This window comes from Crocuta crocuta, unplaced genomic scaffold (assembly GCF_008692635.1).
Source record: "Crocuta crocuta isolate KB4526 unplaced genomic scaffold, BGI_CrCroc_1.0 scaffold72, whole genome shotgun sequence".
Classification (NCBI taxonomy): domain Eukaryota; kingdom Metazoa; phylum Chordata; class Mammalia; order Carnivora; family Hyaenidae; genus Crocuta; species Crocuta crocuta.
Window position 1 is genome coordinate 6017181 of NW_027529427.1, and position 24746 is coordinate 6041926.

The 24746-nt window shown below is 47.5% G+C and overlaps 3 protein-coding genes across 10 annotated transcripts in view; 1 reads left to right on the forward strand and 2 right to left on the reverse strand.

Annotated features, from left to right (window-relative positions):
- TULP3 (TUB like protein 3) overlaps positions 1-4164 on the reverse strand; it is a 65424-nt gene extending 61260 nt beyond the window's left edge. For 3 of the 4 annotated variants that reach the window (XM_077759186.1, XM_077759187.1, XM_077759184.1), the window contains exon 1: positions 3256-3373. In XM_077759186.1, the coding sequence (XP_077615312.1) occupies positions 3256-3296 (41 nt within the window). In that variant the 5' untranslated portion in view covers positions 3297-3373. Of the gene's footprint in view, positions 1-3255; positions 3374-4118 lie in introns of those variants that run through there. The other variant, XM_077759185.1, reaches the window with a different exon arrangement.
- A 460-nt stretch (positions 4165-4624) lies between these two features.
- Positions 4625-7408, reverse strand: RHNO1 (RAD9-HUS1-RAD1 interacting nuclear orphan 1). 2 transcript variants are annotated; one of them, XM_077759189.1, is made up of 2 exons: positions 7184-7408; positions 4625-5849 (listed from the first exon to the last, which is right to left on the reverse strand). In XM_077759189.1, exons 1-2 carry the CDS (start codon positions 7307-7309, stop codon positions 5253-5255), a joined length of 723 nt encoding a protein of 240 aa, XP_077615315.1. In that variant the 5' UTR covers positions 7310-7408; the 3' UTR covers positions 4625-5252. The 2 variants fall into 2 exon arrangements, with proteins under 2 accessions (XP_077615315.1, XP_077615314.1); XM_077759188.1 differs by having other exon boundaries at positions 7142-7408.
- A 4747-nt stretch (positions 7409-12155) lies between these two features.
- FOXM1 (forkhead box M1) lies at positions 12156-24484 on the forward strand. 4 transcript variants are annotated; one of them, XM_077759190.1, is made up of 9 exons: positions 12156-12235; positions 14467-15016; positions 15605-15750; positions 16846-17037; positions 17922-18050; positions 18726-18770; positions 19377-19449; positions 19597-19772; positions 22467-24484. In XM_077759190.1, the coding sequence occupies exons 2-9, from the start codon at positions 14515-14517 to the stop codon at positions 23487-23489; spliced, it is 2286 nt and encodes a 761-aa protein (XP_077615316.1). In that variant the 5' UTR covers positions 12156-12235; positions 14467-14514; the 3' UTR covers positions 23490-24484. The 4 variants fall into 4 exon arrangements, with proteins under 4 accessions (XP_077615316.1, XP_077615319.1, XP_077615317.1 ...); XM_077759191.1 differs by having other exon boundaries at positions 12157-12235; positions 19380-19449; XM_077759193.1 differs by lacking the exon at positions 16846-17037.
- The last annotated feature ends 262 nt before the right edge of the window (positions 24485-24746 follow it).

Below are 24746 nucleotides of genomic sequence, written 5' to 3' on the forward strand. Positions count from 1 at the left end.
AACATCACATTGCTAGAGAGTGAAAAGGCTGGGACTAGAACTCAGGAGCCCAGTGGAAGTTTCCAGTGCCTCCCATAATACCATGCAGTAAAGCAGCAAATGCCATCTTATAAAAAATAAAAGTATTACTCTAACCCTCTTCAGAACCCTGGTCTTCCAGGGGGTTCTGGTGACTCATACGACATAATGCTAATCGTTGATGTTTTCACAGAAGTTCTAAGGCAGAGACAGACATGGTAATCCTCATTATCAAGCCTCATACCAGGTGTTAAAGTATGTAAATAAAGACAGCACATCAGTCAGCATGTGGATAGAGTGTCTTCTCTCAAGCATAAGTGGATTTCAGTTGTAACCAGGCCAGGAAAATAGTGGAGCTTTCATTATTACTAACAAACAGTAAGGATGTCTGATGAGACAGAACAGATTCAGTAGAACAAAGAACTTATTTCTAGTGAATCAATTCAGAGAAAATAAAGCAAAAGCAGACTACAGGAAATTCTAGTTTGAAAGAAGCCATAATAATTCCACTATTCTCAAACAGGAGATCTAGGGGAATTATCAAGCCCCCTTCTAGTCCTAAAATCCTCAAATACGGAGAGGCAAGGCAACTTCAACTCCTCCTCTGAGTAATTTCAAGCATACTTTTCCCCTTAGTAAGCAGAAACGTTAGCATTTTCTTTCAACAGGCACTAAGGCAGGGAAAACAGCAGAGTTTCCACAGGAAAGAATAAGAGAAGTCAGAAATATTCCAAAAACTGAGTCTGTCTCCTTCGAACAGAAGATATTGAAAAAAGAGAATTTACTGCAGAGATTATTCTCTCCCTTCTATGTCCATATGCAGCTTTTCATGTTTGGAAAAATACATGTATGATTGGATATTAGGAGCTTTTAATATTTACCAAACATACTGCAGTCCTGTATTAGTTAATCTGAGTATATTTAAGCCCTGGGTAAGTCTCTTTATTTGTCAACAATTAGTTGATCTGATGAAACATTTGAAAAAGAGAGAACATGAGAGAGGATGAGCAGCCTGGCTAACACATAACCTCCAGCTACTACTGTTCATATTCATAAAGAGAAACCATGGCGTGTGGATAAACCACAGACTAGGGCTTTCTAAGTCAACTGGGCCGGAAGGTCACATCACACAGAGAAATCTCTCACCATACCTTCAGTTCCCTATCAGGAACAAAAGGCCATAAAGAGCTCAAGTTCTAGCACTAGCCAACCACAGTCATCTCCAGGGAATCTTGACTATAAAATGCCTAGCTTCAACAAAGGTCCTGAGAGTGTCGTTTCAAATTCCATCTCCAATTTTCACCAAGGATTTCAGAAATAGGAAAAATATTTGGAGTTTGTTAGTAATTATTCCACTTTGTTGAAAACAAATCCACTTCATGGGAAAACAGTCACATAATTCAAAGGGGAAAAAAAATCACAGGAAACTTAAAGGTCAGATGTTATATTTCACACTGAAAGGTATTAATACCAAAAGCTCATCAAAAACATTAAATACACAACCTGAAGCCAAAATAGAAGAGACTTCCACTCCCTCTCAGCAACAACTGAGTTAAACAGTGATAGACACTGCCCTTAAAACTACCTAGGGCAGGAGAAACATTTGGTGACTCACACTCTCCTTTGATGTCAGTTTTTAAATTAAAGAGCTGTTTTCTTTGGGAAGAAAAAGGAGGGAAAATTTTAAACTATCCTTTTAAACTTCAGGTCTAATAAATTAAAAACCATTTTGCCTCCTGGTCTCAGTTTCAAAGTCAATTCCTTCCCCACTCCACTGTCATTTGATATATGACAAAATCATGTGTCATATATCAAATATCTGGTACCCATGAAATTTACTGCCGTAAATTCATTCAATTAATTTTTTGAATGGCCACAAGTGAACAAATACCATCTGAATTCAACAAAGACGCTGAATTTTAGCTGTACCTCCTCTGGCACTTCCATATTTATATCGGTAAACTTGGGTTATTTTTCTCTCATCTTGAAAAAAGGTAAGCATAGCGAAGAAATTTTTCAAAGGGCTGCTAGCAGGTAAATAAAACCTGACAAGGGGTGCCTGGGTGGCTCAGTCGGTTGAGTCGGACTTCGGCTCAGGTCACGATCTCTCGGTTCATGGGTTCGAGCCCCGCATCGGGCTCTGTGCTGACAGCCAGCTCAGAGCCTGGAGCCTGTTTCAGATTCTGTCTCCCTCTCTCTCTGACCCTCCCCTGCTCATGCTGTCTCTCGCTCTCTCTCAGAAATAAATAAAACATTTAAAAAATTAAAAAATAAAATAAAAAATAAAACCTGACAAAAGAGGAAAATGGGTGTTCTCTATCACCAACGCCTCCTCTGTGACGTTTTAAAATGGTTTAGAATTGTTCAAATATCTACTAATCTTAACATCAGACTAAATCCTTACACACTACATCTTTATTTGCCTTGGTAATGGAATAAAAAGCGGGGAATACGTTGGCGTGTATGATTTCAATCCTCAGACAACACCAAAGTTTGAAGCCAATGATTTCATGCCGCTCCTGGTTAACTTTTCATTAATCTAGCTAACAAGAAATTGACAGACTGAGATTTCAGATTGTTTTATTTCCCAGGCTCTCCCTCTGGCGGAGGCAGGAAAAAGGGGCACCGCAGAGAAAAAAAGAAGCACAAACAAGGGGCATGGTGCACTGCAAAACAACCTTAAATAAGAGAGAAGTACTATAAAGCGGATAGAAAGGAAAGAACAGTTTCGCACTTTCAGCCCTCGGACTCTGTTCTACAATTCATCACCGCCTGCCAAAAACAATGGCATTAGAGCCAATGATTAAATATCACCCACAACCTTCCCCTTCGACACCCTCGGGAAAGACTTCATCCACCTCTATTATGATGACACTGCTGGGCGGTGCGTGAGAAGCAAGAACACCGCACATTTTGAGTAAGCGAGGCCCAGAGAGAGCAAGACGAGCTCGTAACCAAAACTCCAAGAGTTTCGCAAGCATGGACCAGAAGAACACAAAGTCTTTGCTCTCGAGGCAGGATACAGAGCCGCTGCCTCCCACCGCCCACCGATAAAAAGCGGATCCTCCACCGCCGAGGAGGGGACAGGGGATTCGCCTCCTGCCGCCGAATCCGCCCCTACCTCCCCGACCCAAACCCACCGCCCTCTCTCTTCAGAGCTCCCAGAGAGGACCGCCACAGTCTCACTCCATCCTTCCGCCCCGCTCGAGATGAAACCAGCCACCACCCCTCTCGGACCTGTCCCCGCGGGGTCCGAGTCGGCAGCGCGACGCCTCCATCCCCGCGACTCAGGAAGCGGCCACCACGTCCAGAACCCCCGACGCCGCTGCTGGGCTGGCAAGCCTGGCAAGCAGCCGGGCCCCGCCCCCTGGCAACCGCACTCTGCACTGTCGCCACCGCCTATTGGTCCCCGCGTCCGGCTCTCTTCTCTCATTGGCTATTGCTGCCGCCCAGAGATGCGGGAGGGTTTCTAAGGGGCCGAGGGGCTCGGAGTCAAAGGCGCCTGCGCTCGAGCTCGGGTGACGCGCTGGTAGGGCTGGGTCCCTGGAGCGCGGCGCCGGGAAGGGGCCGAGGGCGGAGGGGTGTGTTCGCTTCAGCCGTGTCGGCTTCCAGCGGCGAAGTCACTGCGTCGGAAGAGCGGCCCATCCCCCTAACCGCCACCCACGGAGCGGCCTCGGCACATCCCAGCAGTGTGTACCCGAAGACCACCCAGAGTGCTCCCAGAGGTCGGTAATGTTAGGACTCACCGACCTCTGCCGGCTCCCTCACAGTCCGGCCCCCTCCCCTGACACCAGAGCCTTCAGGGAACCACACGTGTACCCTCTCTGGCAGTCATTCCCGGGTAAAGGCATCTTTCATAGTTCTCTGGTCTCTCACTCCAATTGCACAAAGCTCCTTCAGCCTCCCCTACTGCAGCCCAAGCGTTTAGAGCCTTGCTTAGGCCAACTCTACAGACCGTAAGAACATTTCCCATTTACCTTTCTCTACAGCCTACGCACGATCTCCCAGCATCCACATCCCGTGAGATCCGCTAAACACATACTCTCGTTTCCAATAAACCTTGTCGCCAACCGTCACTTCCTTTCCCACCACCGACTTACACATATCATTGTAACCTCTACAAAACATCCTGGCCAGAGTTATTGCATGTTATTATTTACAGCGTCCCAAGGTCAGCTGTTTCCACATCGGGTTTGCCAGAGAGGCCCAGGACTCGGCACACGGCGGGACAGCATCGCCTCGATGGGTCAGCCTCCACTCACTGTGTGACCCTAAACACAGCCCATTATCTGGGCTGCAGCTCCCCAGCTATATAATAAAACGGAATAATCCCGGCTTGTTTAGCTCAGGCCGACCTGGACACAGAGTAGGTTCTTAATGCTGAATGGATGCGGTTGAGTGAGACGCTATGTGTATCAGTGAAAGGGCAATGGAGGCAGTTTTTGCCTGGGCAGTCCTGCATTAGCTACAGTAATTAGTCTTCTCGGAAAAGTTTCCATATTTAATTACATACATTTTAAACAGCCACTACAAGAAATCATTTTCCCCACCCTGTGTGGTATTTGCAGATTTCTTTGAATGGAAATAAACCCAAAGACAGTTTAAGTAACTTATCTCTGTCCACTTTATTGTCCCTGACCACGGTGTTCACTAACACAGGGCTGGGTACCTTTCCTCATCTTGACTTTTAGCAGATGGGCAAGGTTGCAGAGATCTAAAAAGGTTGCTCAGCTCTGAAAAGCCATAGAGTTTGCTTTGATTTTCCCATCCATGTCACAAAGGCAGCTGTTGTTGAGCCTGACAGAGTTGGGACTCAAAATGTGGAATGAATTCAGTTGAATGGGGTGATTAGAGGATTAATGAGTAGTGGCTAAAAAAAAAAAAATGAAGAAAGGCCTTTTGTGGAGAAGGCAGTATTGCTGCTTGATCGGTAATCAGAAGCAGGGTTCTCTAAAACCTTTCTGCAACTATTTATTTACAAACATTTTAAACAGTAACTATAAGATACTTGAACATTGTAAACAGTTAATAGAAGAAAAATATGAAGTGAACTGTTTATGACACTAAAAACTTTTTGGGAAAAGACATTTTAAAAAACAAATCTGGGAATCAGATTCCCTCATGACTCCAAGTCTCTAGTTAAACTATCTTTTTTCTGTTGATGTTATTGGCATTATTTGCATTTTATTCTTCTGACGTACACTCCCATGAGCCAGAAAAGTGACTTGGCAACTCTATGGAAATTTCTTGAGGTTGCTGGTGTCTGAGAAGTCCAGTGAGTTTTTCACAAGGAACTGGTTTTTGTTCAGCTTCCCTCTCTCCCTGAGGTAAGTAAACAAGTGGTGACGTCTCCTCCATGTGACCTTGATCCCATACTTCTCCTCAGGAGTGTCTTTAACTAGAACAGGCCCAGGATCTGGGCTCTTGGGAGTACTGGTGTGAAAGGAGCAGCTTGGAAGGCTATTTTCCCTCTGATCTGAGGGAATGGGCCCCTCCTTCACAAACGAGGACTCTGGGGTCTGGATATCTGGTGGCATGAGCACGTAAGGTAAGTTTTGAAGCGTATGTGCTGACAGCTCCCCACAGCTTTGAGGACTGAGCACCGGAACTAAGGGCCTTCCGGAAATGCACTTTTCTGACTGATTGGCGCACTCCCTGGTTAAGGGGATCCCAAGCGTGGCCGAACTGGAAGACGATGGGCTCTCAAACGTTAGATGTGGGAACCTGGAGGCGGTGGATTTTCGACTTGAATGTCTTGCTTGGTTTCGATGATGACGTTTCTGGTTCACTGGGAACCAACTTTCTCCTGTTGTATCAAACTGAGGTGATACCTAAGTTAGAATCAAAAACAAAAACCAAAAAGAAGTGAGGAGGGCTAGCCACCAAGTATGAACCTGAGGGAGGAAACTATATCAAAAGACCAGATTCTAAAGGGGGGCCCGCTATAGTAACGGACACAAAACAAAATACCTATCTAATGGGATATTAAGAGAAAGGGCTAGGAGCTATGGGCAAATTATTCGATCTGGCTCTCCGTTTCTTCACATATAAGAAAGGGGACAATGCCACCTTCACTTTATCGCACCGCATGGCTGCAAGTTGTTTAACTATCTTTAAACCTTGAGGGCAGAGACCAGCAGTGTTCTTTGCCTTTGATCCCCAGCACCTAGCAGAGTGCCTTGCACAAAGAAGGCCCCCAGGAAAGGGAATGACTGGACGCAACAGGGAGTGAGATCATGTATTGGAGAGCAACTGGCATAAGACCTAGCACACAATGAGTTCCCACTAAATGCTCACTCCTCTTCTCATCCACGGGATTCTAACATGTCAGTTTCTTCTACAATCCCAAAGCAAGTATTATGGTTCTTCTGAGCAATCCTGGACAAGTTATATTAATTAAGCACTCTTGCATGGACATTATGCTTTTGTCTGGCCCTTTGGCTACACCACTTCCCCAACATATAATAGTTCTGTTCTCTTCCCAGGGCTTCGAAACCGTCAAAATACAACATGCCATGGGGCACCTGGGTGGCTCAGTCAGTTGAGCATCCAACTTTGGGTCAGGACATGATCTCAGTTTCTGAGTTTGAGCCCTACAGCAGGCTCACTGCTGCTGGCACAATGCCAGCTTCGGATTCTCTGTCTCCCTTTCTCTCTGCCCTCCCCTATTCATGCTCTCTCTCTTAAAAATAAACAAACATTAAAAAAAAAAAAAAGGACATGCCATTTTCTGTGGGTTTTTTTTTTCCAGGTTCAATCTAGGAAATAGTAAATACAGTGCCTAGTTAAATATTTTACCTCTCACATGAAACTTGGGGAACAATTTCATTTTTCACTCATTCTGCCATTTGTCTGACTTTTTTACCCAGCTACTGGTTAATGAAACTTTTATACTGAACTCTAAGAATGTGGAGGGAAAGACTCCAATTCCAACCAGCCCTCAGCTTGAACTTAGAAAAAGATATATACCAGAGAAGATGGCTGATGACAGAAAGAGTACATTGCCTCCTTGTCCCTGCCCCATGAATCTTATTCTTTGGAGGCCCTGGTTCAAGGGGCAGAAGAGTTGGCATCCTGAGAAGCCTAACAGAGCAAAAGTCAAAGTAAGAATCCCATGGCCTACCCAGGAAGTGATGGTATTGCGGTCAATGGGCTTGCTGGGCACCTGTAGGGTGTGGGTGACGGGAAGCCGTTCAGATCCATAGTGGTGTTTGGGGCCCTCCAGTGGTTGTTGTAGGAATAGCAGCTGGGCTTTCTGGGACCCTTGACAGCGTTTTTTTCTGGGAGGCATCAATAGGTGAATGAAGAGCAGTTAGTAACCACATTGTGCTGGCTGTAGTCAGGTCGGGGTACAGGCTCGGATTCCAACCCATGCCTGCAGAGAAGAAACAAAAGCTGGGAGAAAATAATTCCGATGATTCTGTCCCCAGCTCCTCCTCACAGTCTGACAGCCAGTTCTAACAACTGCCCCTCCTACCTCAATACTGTGGGGGGCACAGCTTCCTACTACACCACCAAGTGTAAACACGGTACTTCACACTCAACAACATTCAGTTGATGAACGATTGATCAAGCACATGTTGAGTGCCATGCTGGTGCTGGGAATTTAAAGATGAAGAACCATTGATTCTACAAGGATTTATCTAGTTCCAAGTGCCTGAAGGGACTCATAGATGAGACTGTTCCTGTCTTCAAAGAGCTGAGAGTCCAGCAGAGGGAGAGACACAATCACAATAATGGGGAGAATGCTTCCACTCATCCAGGGGAGGCTTTTAGGCTTTCTAGAGAGATGTTACCTGGCCTAGTACGGAAGGGATATAGAGAGCCAAAAAGCAGACAAGGCAAGGCCCTCCAAGCTGTGGGGAGGCACACACAAAGGCCCAGAGACTTGAGGGGCGCCTGGGTGGCTCAGTCGGTTGAGCATTTGACTTCAGCTCAGGTCATGATCTCGCGGTTCGTGGGTTCGAGCCCCGCATCAGGCTCTGTGCTGACAGCTAGCTCAGGGCCTGGAGTCTGCTTCAGATTCTGTGTCTCCCTCTCTCTCTGACCCTCCCCTGCTCATGCTGTCTCTATCTCTCTCTCAGGAATAAATAAAATATTAAAAAAAAAAAAAAAAGGCCCAGAGACTTGAAAGGACACTGTGAATTCAGGGTATTGCAGACTCCACGTTGGCCACAGGCTATGAATGTAGGAACTGAGAGGCTGGACCTGGTGTCAAGGTCAGATAAGAAAAGCCAAGAGTGCCATAGGAGTTTGGACTTTAGCCTAAAAAATCACTCAAGGTTTTCAAGCAGAAGGATGTGATCACACCTGGATTTTTTTTAACTTTTTACTCCAGATAATTTTGAACATATACAAAAGCAGAATGAATAATATAATGAGCCTCCAACAACCATCAACCCATAGCCAATCCGGATCCATCCACACCCTTTAGCCACCTCCCTACCCCTGTATTATTTTGAAGAAAGCATGACATTCACAGTCATTATATCATTCCCATTAATATACCTCACATATATGTATTCTCTAACATTATTAAATATTCAGACATGTTCAAGTTTTTCCACCTGTTTCATAAATGTCACAATTGGTTGTTGTCTTTTAGACAGATCATCTTGGTAACAGTGGGAAAGGAGAGGAGTACCCTGAAAATACAGGGGCCAGTCTAGGAGGTTGCTATGTTACTTAAGTGGGAAATGATGAGGCCTGAATCTGGGCTGAATCCATAGAGATGGGAGGCTAGAGACAGAGGCAGGATCAAGGATCGACAGGACCCACGGGAGTAATAAAAAGTCTGAAAAAAGTGTCCACTGACTCCAGTAACCAGATCAACTTTAACAAGAGCTTCATCAGTGGAAGGGTGGGATAGAAGTTTGAATGCACTAGAGAGGCAAGTGGGAGGCAGATGAGCATCCTGCAAAGTCCCACAACAGGGCAGACTGGTTCCACCGTACATTCATGATGCACTCGTACAGCCAACAATCAAAAGTGACCTGCTCTGACTTCCGTCACTAGGCCATGGAAATACAGGTGAAGACAAAAGAAAGGACAAAACTCTCTGCCTCGGGAACTAAACACTTTTAGGGAGAACACAGGCAATACCTCTATTTATTCCTTCACTCAGCCACTCAACAAGTACTCACTGAAGTGCCAATAGTGCCAGGCACTGCTCCTGGTGCTGCAAATCTATGTCAGAGAACAAACTTAAATCCCCGCCCTCATGGTGCTTACATCCTAGTTGGGAAGTGACTATGGAGAAAAGTCAAACAGGATAAGGGGTTGAGCCTACTCAGTGCTCTTTCAGACAGGGTTGTCGGGGAAAGCAACTGAAGAGGTGATATTTGAGGGGTGCCTGGGGGGCCCAGTCGGTTAAGCGTCTGACTCTTGGTTTCAGCTCAGGTCATGATCTCACAGCTTCATGAGTTCAAGCCCCGCATTGGGCTCTGCGGTGACAGTGCGGAGCCTGCTTAAGATTCTCTCTCTCTCCATCTCTCTCTGCCCCTTCCCCACTTGTGCTGTCTTTATCTCTCTCAAAATAAATAAATAAACTTAAAAAAAAAAAGGTGATATTTGAGCAAATACCTGAAATGGAATAAGGAGAACAAACAATCAACAGGAACATATGAGTGATATGAGCGAAGAATACTCCAGGCTTCGAGAATAGGAAGTGCAAAAATCACAAGGTAAGAACATGTCTGATTTGTTCAAGAAACAGTAAGATCAGCACGGCTGAACTGGAGAGTGGTAGCGGCTGCGAACGCATTCACATGACACAGGGCTTTACAGGCGAGGTTAAGCGTTCTGATTTAATATTCCTAGTGTCACAGGAAGCCACTGCAAGGCCCTGGACAGGGAAGGGACATAACGTGATTTATACTTTTCAAAGATAACGTGAGGTGCTTTGTGAGAAAAGTGTGTTGGGGAGAGCGGGCGTAGAGAAAGGAAGCAGGACGCCCAGTTAAAGAGCTGCCCCCCCCCACCCCCGGAGTCCAGGGGGGAGATGACAGCAGCAGCATCGGCTCCAGCTCCAGCTCCAGCGGACTCCGCAATGCTCAGCAACCCACCTACTATGTTTCCTTCATCAGCTCATTATCCACAGTGATTATCTTAAGATGTTTCCACTTGCTTGAAACTTTAGACCTCTCTTCTCTCTCTTTTTTTTTTTAACTAAATGTTTGTGTATTTATTTTGAGAGAGAGAGCATGAGAGGGGGTAGGGGCAGAGAGAGTGGAGAGAGAAAGTCCCCAAGCAGGCTCTGCACTCAAAGGCCTCATCCAGGGCTTGATCCCAGGAACCGCGAGATGATGACCTGAGCCGAAATCAAGAGTCGGATGCTTAACTGAGCCACCCAGATGCCCCTGAAATCTCCTTCTCTCTTCTTACTTCATAAGGAATCCGGGAGACACCAAAGAAAATATTCTTGCTCTCCAGAAACCAAACATACAATCCTATGTATATCCGTATCCATCCTCTTTATGTGAGAAGCACAAGTCAGTCCCTTCGCTATCTAACAGTCGCTATCTAACAGCTTGCCCTCTGGCTGTGCCTAGGAGCATCCCTTAGTCCATACACCTTTCATAGGCAAATGGCTCACACTTAAAAAGTGGGTGACTTAAGTATTTATATATTCAGCCTAGAGTTCTCCACACTCAGGACCCATATATCCACTGCCTACTTGACAACAACCAGATGACTTAAGTGCACCTCAAATGCAACACATTTAAAACTGAACTCATGGTCATGTCCCCTGCACCCGCTCCACAGGTGATTACCTTCCAAGACCCTTCCTCTGGTATCACGGCTCATCTAGTGATGCAGCCAGAAACCTTGACATCTCCCTCGTCTCTCCCTATCCAATAGCACCAAGCCCTGACGATTTTACCTCTTAAGTAGGTCTTTTTTTTTTTTTTTAATAATTTCTGAGAGAGAGAGAGACCGCGTGAGCAGGGGAGGGTAGGAGAGAGAGGAAGATACAGAATCTGAAATAGGCTCCAGGCTCTGGGCTAGCTGTCAGCACAGAGCCTGACGCGGGGCTCGAACCCACGAACCGTGCAATCATGACCTGAGCTGAAGTTGGACGCTTAAGCGACTGAGCCACCCAGGCGCCCCTCTTAAGTAGGTCTTCAGTAATGCCCCTTTCTCCCCTCTCTCTGTCACTCTCTTTCTCTCCCCACCACCCTTCAAGTTCCAACAATTCTGGCCTGGAGTATTGCCATAGCCTAACTGGTCTACCCTAATCCACTCCAACTCGCCCTGAGGAGGGACTTTTTTAAAATGCGTTATCTGATCTCTACTCACTTCTGCTTGAAATGTTTGATTTCTGGATAAGGACCCAATTCCCTCAGTTATGGCTAAGGTCCAACTTCCTATGAACCTTCAATCTCACACCACTCCATTCAGGCCTTTTTAGCTCAGACTCCTCAGATGGTCCTCAGCCTTTGTACATACCAATCTTCCCGCGGCCTCCTTGCACACCTTAATCCTTTTGCTTTGAGGGTTTCACTCCCTTCTTTGCACAAGGGCGTCAGATCTCAGAAGGGGCTTCAGTTCACAGAAGCCTTTCCTGACCTACCTAAGGTAAGATCTTCGTACTGGAGATACTCAGTTATCAATGACCTCTAATTATCCCTTCACAGCTATAATTCTCCTTTGGCTTATTTGATTCTTCAAAACCGTCTGTTCTCTCTTCCCATTACACTGTACACAAGGTAAGGAAAAGAACCTCGGCTGCCACTGTATCGTAGCAGGCCCTGGCACACAGTAGGTGCTCAACAAAATGTGCTGCCTACATTAATCAAAGAGCCTTATAGTGTGGGATTTAAGATGTTGGAAACTTAAATGAGATGATATGCTAGGCAACTGGCCCAGTAGCTTGGCGATCGTTAGTTGGACGTGAACGGCCAGGCCTCAGGAGATTTTGGAAAAGACCAGAGGATCGCGAGGGAGGCGGGAGGAGAAGCGTCGGGGGCGGGATCAGGGGGAAGGACCGGGAACACGNCTCCCCTCGGCCGCCGAGACGTTCGAGCCCTGAACGCGGAGACAAGGGGGGACGCCGATTGGCGACGCTCCGTCACGTGACCGCAACGCTCCGCCGGCGCCAATTTCAAACAGCGGAACAAACTGAAANGCCCCTGGCTCGGCCCCCAGGTTGGAGGAGCCCGGAGCCCGCCCTTGGAGCCCACAGCCCAGCAGAGGCGGCGGCGGCTGCAGTCGGGAGGTGAGCGGGGGGCGGAGGAATGGAGTCTGGGGCCCGGCCCGGGGCCGAGGCTGCGAGCCCGGGCTCGGGCGCCGAGGTCAGGGGGTCTAGCAGCAGGGCGCACGACCGGAGTGGAGGTTTGGGGCCACACGGGAACGAGGGCTGAGACACGGTGCAAACTTTTCCTGCATCCAACCTCACTCCTTTCTCAAAGCACCCCCTTGGCCTTCCCTGGAAGCTTGACCTCTGCACCGTCTGCACCTCTGCACAGCCTTGGGAGGGATGCTGGGGTGGCCTACTTTTCTAGGCAGACTGGCCGGGATGAAGATTGAGTTTATTCTGCATTAAGTCAAAGACAAACCCGTCCATACCCTCCCCTGCTCTCAGGTGCTCTCACCACTGAGCAACACTGCCTCCTCTCCACCCTTTTCCAGGGCCCTTCTCCTGGATCCGAGACCCTGCAAGGTTTCCCTGGTCAGGATGGGCAGTGGTGTCGGAGGGGTCACTCTGGAAGTCCCCTAGGTTAGATAAAGTGTTGGCAATGATAGGAAGAGACCAGGCAGAGAGTAGAAGGCAAAAATTAAGCCTTAGACCAGGGAGATATCTTTTGGAAATGGGGAAGGGATAGTATCTACTGACTGGTGGGGGAGAGAGGGAGGCCTAAAGAGATAGGAGGTAGAATAAAAACAGATTTTAAAGTAGAGGAAACCAGAGCGCCTGGGTGGCTCAGTCGGTTAAGCGGCCGACTTCGGCTCAGGTCATGATCTCACGGTTCGTGGGTTCAGGCCCCACGTCGGGCTCTGTGCTGACAGTTAGCTCAGAGCCTGAAGCCTGTTTCAGATTCTGTGTCTCCCTCTCTCTCTGACCCTCCCCTGTCCATGCTGTCTCTCTCTCTCTCAGAAATAAACTATAAAAATAAATAAAGTAGAGGAAACCTGGTTATAAAGGAAAGGGAAGAGGGCAGGGTGGAGAGGCCTATGAGCTCTAAAGCAGACAGCAAATATCATAGGGGTGTCACAGTCATTGTCAGGGAGTAGCAGATGTCCTAAAACAGCCCATTCCTCTGTCAAAGTGCCTCTAAATAGGATTACACAATTTTGCAGGATAGCAGAGTATCCTGTGTATCTATTCAAATAAAACCATTTTCCTTAACATTATAAAACCACCTTAGCGTACTGATGATAGCACATTCTGTCAGTCAGGAGATACGGATGACAGGCTTGGTTCTGGAAGAGAAATTAAACAATACAGTAACATGCTTAGAAAGTTAAAATATGAATAAGTACATGCAAGCACTAACATGTCACTATATCAGTAATTTGCAAATTGGTACAGCATGGTGAGTATACAATTAATAATACTGTATTGTATATTTGAAAGTTGCTAAGAGAACAGATCTTAAGAGTTCTCATCACAAGAAAAAAAATTGTAACTATGTGTGGTGCTGGGTGTTAACTAGACTTGCTGTGGTGATCATTTCACAGTACACGCAAATACCAAATCATTATGTTGTGCACCTGTAACTAATACAATATGTCAATTCTATCTCAATTTAAAAAAAAAAAAACAGAAGTAAAAATAAATAAATAAATGATTTGTAAATTGTGAGTGAAAAATGAACTTTTCCTTTTATCAGTGCAAGGATAACAGCCTGGGAAACGAATAGCACGGTGGGCCTTGAACAGAGCAGTTTCATTTTATTAGAGGTGTTGTGAAGTAGGAGGTGATGCCAAGAGACCAATAGTATAATTTGCCTTTCTTCTCTGATTCTATGGCCATTCTATTTATAAACTATGATGCTATGAACATGTACAGGCTTTATCAATCCTAAAAGAGATTATGGGAGCAGAGTTTTGTCAAGCTTCCTAACATTCCCATGTCCTTCTATTCCTGCATCCCTGTCTCTACAGTCACGACAAGTGATCTGTGTTACAGAAGCAGTTTTAGAAACGTCCACATTTTTGTAACTGTCCTGCTCGTTTCTGTAGCCAAACATTCTTAAGCTTTGGCCATGTTGACCTATGTTCAACCCAGTCCCACTTTCCCCTTTTGAAATGCTTCACTGTTAGCCTTCTTTTGTCGTAGAACTCGTCTCCTCATTGTCTGAGGTCTTTATGAGGCTCAGAGATCATTAACCTGGGCCCACGGGCTCATGCTTTTGGTCCCGGAAAGAGGAAAACGCCTCTCTCTAACAGAACCTCCTTCTCAGCCTCACAGATCTCTGACATGCTGCTGTTCCTTGCACTTTCCAGGGTCTTATACTTGTGATTCTCAATGGAGAGTGAAAGCACAGATTCATAATGAAAACCAGCCCCCGTCGGCCACTGATTCTCAAAAGACGGAGGCTGCCCCTTCCTGTTCAGAATGCCGCAGGCGAAACATCAGGAGAGGAACCTAAGAGGCCCCCTGCCCAGCAAGAGCCTGGTCAAGCACAGGCCTCCAAGGAGGCGGCAGAGTCCAACTCTGGCAAGTTTCCGGCTGGGATCAAGATTATTAACCACCCCACCATGCCCAACACCCAAGTGGTGGCCGTCCCTAACAATGCCAATATCCAGAGCATCATCGCAGCATTGACCGCCAAAGGAAAAGAGAGTGGCACCAGTGGGCCCAACAAATTCATCCTCATCAGCTGTGGGGGAGCCCCCACTCACCCTCCAGGACCCCAGCCTCAAGCCCAAGCGAGCAATGATCCCAGGAGGACAGAAGTGGTCACTGAGACCCTGGGACCAAAGCCTGCAACTAGGGATGCGAATCTACCTAGACCGCCTGGAGCCCTTCCCGGGCAGAAATGGGAGAGCTGTGGTAGGTGGTCTGCAAGACAAAGGAGCGAGGAGCCCAGCCTTTCCTCTCCAGTAGCGAGGACCGCAGTCCGTCACTTTGCTCCTTAACAGACAGGCACCTCACCTGAACCAGGGGAAAGTCTTGTCTTTCTTCATCCCGAATCCTTGACCCAGATCCTTTGGGTGCTGTCGAAAATACCCCAAATATAAGTTAGCATTTCTACTACTTTATATTAGAAAAGGATGTTTATTTTTTCTAGTTCTCTTTCCCATTGAATCTTGCCCATATAAGGAAGTAAGAATCTTTCTCCATTTTAATAAAGGAGAAAACCAAAGCATGACTTTCTTTGTGCCAATACTCAGTAGCTCTTTTGTAAGGTCACCGTGACTGATCGTAAGGCTCACCGAAAAGCAACGTGAGCAATGCTCCTGAGTTCCTCCTGAAATCCATAATGGGGCAGAGTATCTGAGGGCCATGTTAGATCGAGCATGTGTTCCCTGCCTCTGAGGGTAGACGCCTTAGAGAGATGCTCCCTAAACACTGATTTCAGTGGGTCTGCCAGGCACTGGACCTGGCAGCTAAGTGCATCTTGGATTGTTTCCCCTCTAGCTGGCGGTGAGGCAGCAGGCTGCCCTCTCGACAACAGCTTGACCAACATCCAGTGGCTCGGAAAGATGAGTTCTGATGGACTGGGCTCCAGCAGCATCAAGCAAGAGATGGAGGAAAAGGAGAATCGACACCTGGAGCAGAGTCAGGTAAAGGGGAACACTTCTGTCACTCACCAAGGAAGTGACAATACCTCCTTTCTAAGAAGGGAAATGGATCAAGTGGCCTGTGGAGCAGAATTTCCAAGGTTGGGAATTAGCACTTCACTTAGTGTGATTCTGCATAACTTTTGAGGTTCCTTTCTGCCTAGCATCTTTTTTGGCCCTGTCTGTGAAATTTCCTTGAGGGTGGATTCCCCTGGCTCGCTCTGTATTCCATTAACACAAAGTTTAGTACTCTGCCCTTAGCAGGTGCTTAGTAGGTATTCAGGAAATGATGAAGAGATCTTAGTGCGGAGAGCCACTTGAACTTTAAAGGGGCACCCCCAACAGCATGAAAGGAGTAGATCATTTTTAACAAGAAAGATTTATTAGAAGATACATTAATAATAAATGTATATAATAAATAAAGTGAGTGAGGTGTGAATTTTAAATGCTTCCCCAGCAATCCAATTTGATTTGGCCTGGCGCTGTTTTTCACAGTTACCACATTGCTGCAGACATCCTTAAATCATTCATTCAACAATCTTTATAAAAGTGAAAATTTGCATGTGCATAAGTAAAAACTGAGCTGTTTCCTTCAGCCTGTGCACTTTCTAAAGTTAGAGCTCAGTTTTTTAAAATGTGAATCATCAGCTCTTTGCCTAAGACTTAGCCAGATGTGTGCTTTGCAGATATTTGTCCCATACTCTTGGGAATAGGTCCCTCATACAAACACTGAAAAGGGATGGGTTTATTTACATCACATTGGTAGTAGAATGCAGGCGAAGACCTTGGTCTCTTGACCCCCCAGGTCTGGAAAATGGGTACTGGCCTTCCACTTACTATTGGACAGTATATTCAACAAAATGAACAGTGACAGAGAAGTGGCTCCACATTGTCTAGGGACTGACTAGATCACCACTACCCTTCTAATCCTAAAATTCAGTTCTATGAAATAGTGGTCTCTGATGAATTGGTTTTGTAGTACAATTCTGCAGGTTAAAGCTTTCTCTAGTAGAATGTTCTTCAGAGGCCCCAGGAGTCTTATGAACTCTTCCATGTCATTCCTTTTTCTCCTTGCCTTTGGCTTCTCATAACCCTCAGGTTGAGGAGCCCCCGGGAACATCAACATCCTGGCAGGACTCTGTGTCTGAGCGGCCACCATATTCTTACATGGCCATGATACAATTCGCCATCAATAGCACCGAGAGGAAGCGCATGACCTTGAAAGACATCTATACTTGGATCGAGGACCACTTCCCCTATTTTAAGCACATTGCCAAGCCAGGCTGGAAGGTACATAACAACCCATAGCAACCAAAGTCAGGGTCACTGTGGCCCGGTCGTTTGTCTACGCAGATGTGCAGCAGTTCTGTGTCTGGGGCTCTGAGGCAGCAGTTAAATGCAAAGGAAGCTGGAATTGTAAACAATTGTATCTTTTAGACTGTGACTTGATCCTGCTGAATCCAAGCCAAAAAAAAAAAGGTCAACAAGAGCTCTGTAAAGCGCCTCATTGGTCCCGACCTAAATGGAGTGTCTCCCACGTAACACTAACCCTACTTTTGCACTATATTGAAAGGCAGCTGGAGTGACTAAGTAGCAATGGAAAAAAAAAAAATGCTGTCTTTGGGCCTCGTGACCCAAGATTCACCTCCTATAATGTCACATGTCATCTCCAGAAGGCAGGGACTCTCTCTTCATTGGACTTGTGGGAACACTGAGGTCCCTTGGTGTCGCCGTTGCTCACACTACACTGCCAGAGCCACAGTGTTGATCTTCTGACAGATGGGCAACTCCAAGCAAGGGTTTTTTGTTTTGTTTCCTCCACAGTGGAATTCTTTACTGCACTGTCTTACCTCAAAGAAATGTCCTGGTTTCTTGGTTTCTTTACTAACCTCTCTTGCTATTGATTGCTTCATGGCCTCGGTCCTCTTTCCTAGCTGCTGATGGCCATCCAGTTCTTTCCTTTATCACCAGCCATTGGACTGATGGCTTTATGGCCCAGCTGGCCAGCTCGGCAGTGTGGAGCGGCAGGGAGACAGTGGCCAATAGGCAAGATCATGAGGACGCTGCTGGCCACGGTGTGGGAGGCCTGAGGCTGATTTCCTCTCAGGAAACTTCAAAGGTGATGCTTCAGAAGCCAAAGAAGCTGATAACCAGTTGTCTTTCTCTCCTTTCAGAATTCCATCCGCCACAACCTTTCTCTCCATGACATGTTTGTTCGGGAGACATCTGCCAACGGCAAGGTCTCCTTCTGGACTATCCACCCCAGCGCCAATCGTTACTTGACATTGGACCAGGTATTTAAGGTGAGTGTCCTGGCTTCATCTCAATAGGGCCAGAGCAGGTCGTCATAATATCCATCTCAAAAGGAAACAAGTCGTCCTTGTGATGATCTGATCCAGCCAGGACCGAGTTAGAAGCCAGCCAGCCCAGAGATGACCTGCATAAAACTAGCTGAATTCAGTTCAGTTGACAAATACCAAATGACACACTTCTGTGCCAAACCAGGCCTTGGAGGGGACTGCTCTGATCCAAATAGAGGACTTCCCTGGGTAGTGTTTCCCTAACTGCCTTGCGGATAAGAATTGCCTGCCATGTCTGTTAAAATGCAGCTTCCCAGGTCCCTCCCCTTGGGGCTTCTGACTCAGTGGGTATGGGATGGGCCCAGGAATACATATTTTTAACAAGCATCTTGGGAGATTCTTATAGAGAGAGTCTGAAAAACTGCTTTAAAAGAGCCCTTCTTTGGCCTGGAGACCAGAAATTGAACCACCAGAACCTGTTTTCAGAAGCGATTGTTCGGGGATTTCCGGGTGCCTGTAAGGCCGCTCTCAGCTGTAACTGTTCTCCCGGGAGGGGAAGTTGTCCTGGGTGGCCCTCAGCATCAAACAGGAATAGCTGTTTTTCCCGACCTGGTCAGTTTGGCCACGCTGGTGGTAACTTCATTTCATTTCTTTCCCACAATGCCTGACCGCCACCAGCCACTGGACCCAGGGTCTCCACAATCGCCTGAGCACTTGGAATCAGTAAGATTCTTTTCCTCCCGGCTCGGGGCTTGGCCTTGTTTTCCTCTCACTGCTCAGCATGGCTTTAGTGGACAGGGGAAGGGAGCCTGGGGCTATGTGACGTCCAGCCCTGAAGGCAGAGCACCCCCGAGCTTCCGGGACTAAGGAAATGTATGACTGCCACCTCATCCGCCCCCAGCTTCCGCCCACTCCCCTCCCCGCATCGCACACGATGGGCATGACGAAGGTTCACTGAGCAGAGCAAGACATGCCACAGGCTTGGTGCGAGACGGCAAGGGCCTGGCACGTGGCAGTTTCGCTCTTCCTTCTCTACCTGGCTTTTCTTTGCCGCTCCTAGAACTACATGCTGTAGCATCCCCTGAGGGTGGTGAGGACACACAGATGAGGTGGTAGGACTGTCCTGACATCGTAGCTCTGTGTGCCGCCCACCTCTTCCCACTAACCAGGCTTTGGAGACAGCGCTCACCTGCATCCGCCCCAGGCCGGCCTTCTCTTTCTGGGCCGTCGGTTAGCTCCGCGCATGATCCCAGAGCAGCTGGTGGGTTCTCCTGCCTTCTCCCCCTGCCTTATTAACCCAGGTTTCTTTCTCTCCCCATCTGCCACAAGCAGCAGCAGAAACGACCCAATCCTGAGCTCCGCCGGAACGTGACCATCAAAACTGAACTCCCACTGGGCGCACGTTAGTATGGGAGAGTGGGCATCAGGCTAGTCCTTGCTCTGGGGGCATGTTTCGAGTCTGAGCCCAGAGAAGGAGAGCAAAGCTCCTGGGATTGAGAAGGGGTGTATCCCTGGACCCCTGCTCCTGATCTCCCCTGTTTCCTCCCAGGGCGGAAGATGAAACCACTGCTACCACGGGTCAGCTCGTACCTGGTACCTATCCAGTTCCCGGTGAACCAGTCGCTGGTGTTGCAGCCCTCGGTAAAGGTGCCACTGCCCCTGGCAGCTTCCCTCATGAGCTCAGAGCTTGCCCGCAATAGCAAGCGGGTCCGTATTGCCCCCAAGGTGAGTGGCTTTGGTTTTTCTCCAAGGAGACACTGCAGTCAGTTAGAAGTGTTAGACCTCTAGTTTGCAAAGCACTCTGCTCAGTTTATAAATCTATTTGGGTAGACAAGGCCTAAATACAATGGGAAATTCAAGAGCATTAGAAGAGCTAAAAAGGAACTTGAATTACAACATAAGTGGTGTCAGAAGGCCCATGAATACCTGATGCGTTTATAAGAATCAGACCAGGGGGATTATGCTAGATGGGCTGGGATGGGTAAGGAAGAGCTCAGATGGAAAGTGGGTTTTAGAAAGACGTACATTTGGGGGCACCTGGGTGGCTCAGTCAGTTAAGCGTCCGGCTTCAGCTCTGGTCATGATCTCAAAGTTCGTGGGTTCAAGCTGACAGCTAGCTCAGAGCCTGGAGCTTGTCTTTGGATTCTGTATCTCCCTCTCTCTCTGACCCTCCCCTGCTCACACTGTTTCTGTCTCTCTCTCAAAAATAAATAAAAGACATTAAAAAATTTAAAAAAAAAACACGTACATTTGGATACACAGGTGTGGCAAGAGCATTCTAATGGGCAGTGTCATGGAGGCAGGAGATGCCAGTTTATACCCAACGGTAGAGTGACTGGGTCAGTCTCGCTCAGGGGTTTTCAGCCTCAGAACTATTGACAGTTAGGGCTGGATAATTCTTTGTTGGGGGTGGACAAGTGCTCTCCTGTACGCTGAGGGATCTTTAGCAGCACACCGCGTCTCTCCCCACTAAAACGTGTCTGGACATTGCCCAATATCCCACAGGAGGGCAGGACATTGCCCCTGGCAGAGCATCGGTGGTCTAGCTTGAGGGGAAGATGAGGAGCCTGAGTTAAGACCGTATGGTGATGGGCTACCAAGTCTAGACATAGTCTGTAGAGAAGAATTTGTGAGCAAGAGCTGACCTTTAACAGAGCAAAGGTCCCACCCCCTACCTGCTCCACTGAGATGGAAATAGCATGGGCTCTGGAGTTCAGAGAGACTTAGGTTTGCTTTATTTTTGTTTGTTTGCTTTTTTTTTTTTTAACTTTATTTATTTTGAGAGAGAGACTATGCATATGCAGGGAAGGGGCAGAGAGAGAGAGACTGAGGATCCCAAGCAGGCTCTGTGCTGTCAGCATGGAGCCTGACCGAGGGTTGATCTCACAAACCATGAGATCATGACCTGACCTGAAATCAAGAGTCAGACTCCACCGACTGAGTCACTCAGGCACCCCTACTTTTTTTTTAATTTAAAAAATATTTTTAAAATATACATAAAATTATACATACTACCATATGTCATTTTAACTGTATCCATGTGACTGTAGCACATAAATTGTTCTTGTTTTAATGCAGTCTTTTTTTCCTCCTCTTTTCTTCTTTGTGCCTCCCCTCCTCCCACCTTCACCCACATCCCCCCTGCTGTCCTGATACACCATGTTGACAATTTAGTATGCTTGCTTTTACAGTTTATCCATGATCTTAGTGTACCATACATACATCTCGCCATAGCCATTTTTTATAGGCATGTACAACACACAGAACATTAAAAATGGGATTACATTGCACTTTTCTGCTACGTGGAAATTCTTCCAATTCACTTGGCATTGTCGTCATTTTTTAATGGCCACATAATATTCTACCGTGTGGCTATGCCATAAATTTCCAGCCATTCCACTTTTATGGGTACATTTTGCTTCGAGTTTTTTTGCCCTCAAACACCACTGCAATAAATATCTTTGCAAGTATCTTTCTTACAGGTGCTTTTATTTCTGTGGGATAGAAAAGCAGACATGAGATTGCTGAGTGGAAATGTGTTTCCAATTTTATTAAATATTGCTAGATATTGGTTTCCAAGAAAATACACAATAATTTACATTTCCACCAGCAATACATGATAAGACCCATATCTTTGCCAGCAATTGGTATAGTCTTTTAAATATTTGCCCATATATATATATGTGTATATATATATGTGTATATACACATATATATATAAATGATATCGCCTTGTTTCATTGTGTCTTTCTTTGCTTACCAATAAGTGTGAGTACCTTCTTGTTATGTTGGGTCACTTGGAATTGTTCACCGTCAGATACTTATTTATGGGCTTGGCCCATCTTTCGATGGGGTTTTGATAATAAGTGAAAGTTGTTTGTTATTAAAATATTAACGTCAGTCTTTTATGCTGAAGATGATTTCTTTTACTTCTGTTGTTTGTTTCTTTGTTTTTGGAATCTCTCACCGCAGTAAGATTTTAATTTTTTAGTCAAATGTGTCTCTCTTCTCTTTTACAGCTTCTGGGTTTCCAGTCTTGCTTAAGAAGGTCGCACCCACCCTCAGATTGTACATGTAGTCTCCTAGATTCTCTTTCAGGATTCGTATGGTTTTACTTTTTCTATTTAAGTCTTTGTACATGGTATGAAACAGACATCTAATTTTATTTTCTCTCCGATGGGTACTAATTATACCAGCACCATATTAAATGTTCTTTTACCCCCCTCCCCTGGAATTGACCCACTGCCTTCATCCTATATTCTCCTATTTAATAGTTTGTAAGACTTTAAAAAGACAAAAAAGAGGAGCAGCACCAGCATGTGGCTTGCTTTAGCCATGATCTTGTGTCTCGCCTGGTAACCGGGTTGAACCTCAAGGCCTGGAGAGCTCCGTCTCACCATCCCCTGGCTTCCCTTGCAGGTGCTGCTAGCTGATGATGGGGTAGCCCCTCTGCCCACCGCAGGGCCCGTTCAAGAGGACAGATTCCTGCTTGGAGAAAGGCTGTCTCCTCTGCTTCCAGTTCAGTCCATCAAGGAGGAAGAAATCCAGCCCGGGGAGGAAACACCATTCTTGGGGAGACCCATCAAAGTAGAGAGCCCGCCCTTGGAGGAGTGGCCCTCGCCATGCCCAGCTGTCAAAGAGGAACTGTCCCACTCCTGGGAGTCTTCATCCCACTCCCCCACCCCGAGGCCCAAGAAGTCCTACAGCGGGCTCAAGTCCCCAGCCCGGTGCGTCTCAGAAATGCTCGTCATCAAACGAAGGGAGGGACGGGCGATGAGTCGGTCTCGCAGAAAACAGCACCTCCTGCCTCCCTGTCTGGACGAGCCTGAGCTACTCTTCTCCGAAGGCCCCGGGGCTTCCCAGCGAGCCGCAGACCTCACTTTGCCCGCAGCGTCCTCCGAGCCCACCTCCCGGCTTGGCTCCTGCCAGGAGGAGGGAGGACCTTTCAAGACACCCATTAAGGAGACACTGCCCATCTCCTCCACCCCGAGCAAGTCTGCCCTCCCGGTGACCCCTGAATCCTGGAGGCTCACACCCCCAGCCAGAGGGGGGCTAGATTTCAGTCCAGTACAAGCCCCCCCGGCTCCCTTCGGCCCCCTGCCTGATTCCCTGGGGCTGACGGATCTCAGCACCACCCCGCTGAAAAGTATCCCGCTCTTTGACTCACCCCGAGAGCTCCTCAATTCAGAGCCCTTTGACCTCGCCTCTGACCCCTTCAGCAGCCCTTCCCCCTCAGATATGGAAGTCCCCAAGCCAGGCTCCCCCGGGCCACAGGTTGCCAGCCTTTCAGCCAACCGTTCTCTAACAGAAGGCCTGGTTCTGGACACAATGAATGACAGCCTCAGCAAGGTCCTCCTGGACATCAGCTTCCCCGGGCTGGAGGAGGACCCTCTGGGCCCCGACGGCATCAACTGGGCTCAGTTCATCCCCGAGCTGCGGTAGAGGCCCGACCTTACCCTTGCTGCCCAAGCCATCCACGCTTTCAGGAGCTCGTGCGGCTGGGCCACCCAAGCCCTCTGAGTGAGGACGGCAGGCAGGAACCGTCCGCCCCTCTAGCTCCACTTTGCCTGCTTCTGCCAAGGCAGATGTCACACTGTGACTGCCACTGGGCCCTCTGCAAGCAGCGAGGGCCTGGTGACAGGTCTCTGTGTCACCTGATGCTCCCCAAGAAAATCTGACAATCTGACTCCTCACTCTCCCTGGTAGGAGCTGAAGGGTGAGAACAGCAAAAGAAAGGGTGAGAAGAGATTAGGAACCCCCCAGACTGTGCCTGTGCCCAGCAGTCTCCCACCTTCCCTGCTCCTTGTAAATAGTGTATGTTCTCCAAATTAACCTCTAATTATAAATGTAAGCTTATTTCCTTAGATCATTATCTAGAGACTGCCAGAAGTTGGGTAAGGTGACAAGGGGTTTCAGTTTGCTTCTGTTCCTTTTAATTCCCAGAGAAGGGAGGACCTGCAGTGCACGGTTTCTTCCAGGCCCAGGGTACCTGCCTCAAGGGCTCTTTACTGTAGGCACCCAGACAAGCAGATCTGCTTCCTAGGGTCCCTCTTATTGCCCCTCCCTCCCACCTTCCCATGTTTCCAAGTCCGAAGAAACTTTCCTGCACGAAGAAATCCTGGTAAAAAGGTCTCTTGTAATGAGTCAAGAGTTGAATTGGGGGAGGGGGAATGGATGCGTCTGAAGCAAAGAATGGGTGCCCAATGTGCTCCCAAGAGATGTTTCTCTGATAATGCCCCAAATCATGCCAGAGAGACTAGCATTGCCAAGAACTTGGCCCAAGGCTTGAGAAGACTGAAAGGGCCCTGCCCTGCCTCGCTTCCTTAGCTCACACCTCAGCTTTGCAAGGAGCCACCCTAGGCCCCAGCTGACCACATGCATGTGAACCAGCTCGAGAACACTACCATAACTCAATAAAATCCGGGGTGGAAGTGTGATCTCTGGTGCGTCGGTGTCTGGTCCCTGAGCCATAAGGAGGGGCCAGAGAAGAACGCGGGAGATACTGGACATGGTGGGGACAAGGAGGAGGTACAGCCTGAAGCGGAGAAGAAGCACATGAAGGAGAGTGCTAAGGGCTTTGGGCTGGACTGCCTCCCACACTGTGAACGGTCACATTTTTTTAGCACAGAAACTAGTAGCTTTTTCTTAAGAACCTCTGAAACTGATGGTTAACTTAGGCCTTTTAGAGCTCCCTGTAAG

Excerpts from the sequence above, each read along its gene's own strand:
- RHNO1 (XM_077759188.1), bottom strand. The coding sequence starts at position 7,309 with ATGCCTCCCAGAAAAAAACGCTGTCAAGGGTCCCAGAAAGCCCAGCTG. Across the intron at positions 5,850-7,141 it reads GCAATACCATCACTTCCTGG|GTATCACCTCAGTTTGATAC; the intron begins GTAGGCCATGGG and ends ATTCTAACTTAG.
- FOXM1 (XM_077759190.1), top strand. The coding sequence starts at position 14,515 with ATGAAAACCAGCCCCCGTCGGCCACTGATTCTCAAAAGACGGAGGCTG. Across the intron at positions 18,051-18,725 it reads CATTGGACCAGGTATTTAAG|CCACTGGACCCAGGGTCTCC; the intron begins GTGAGTGTCCTG and ends GACCGCCACCAG. Across the intron at positions 19,450-19,596 it reads TGAACTCCCACTGGGCGCAC|GGCGGAAGATGAAACCACTG; the intron begins GTTAGTATGGGA and ends GTTTCCTCCCAG.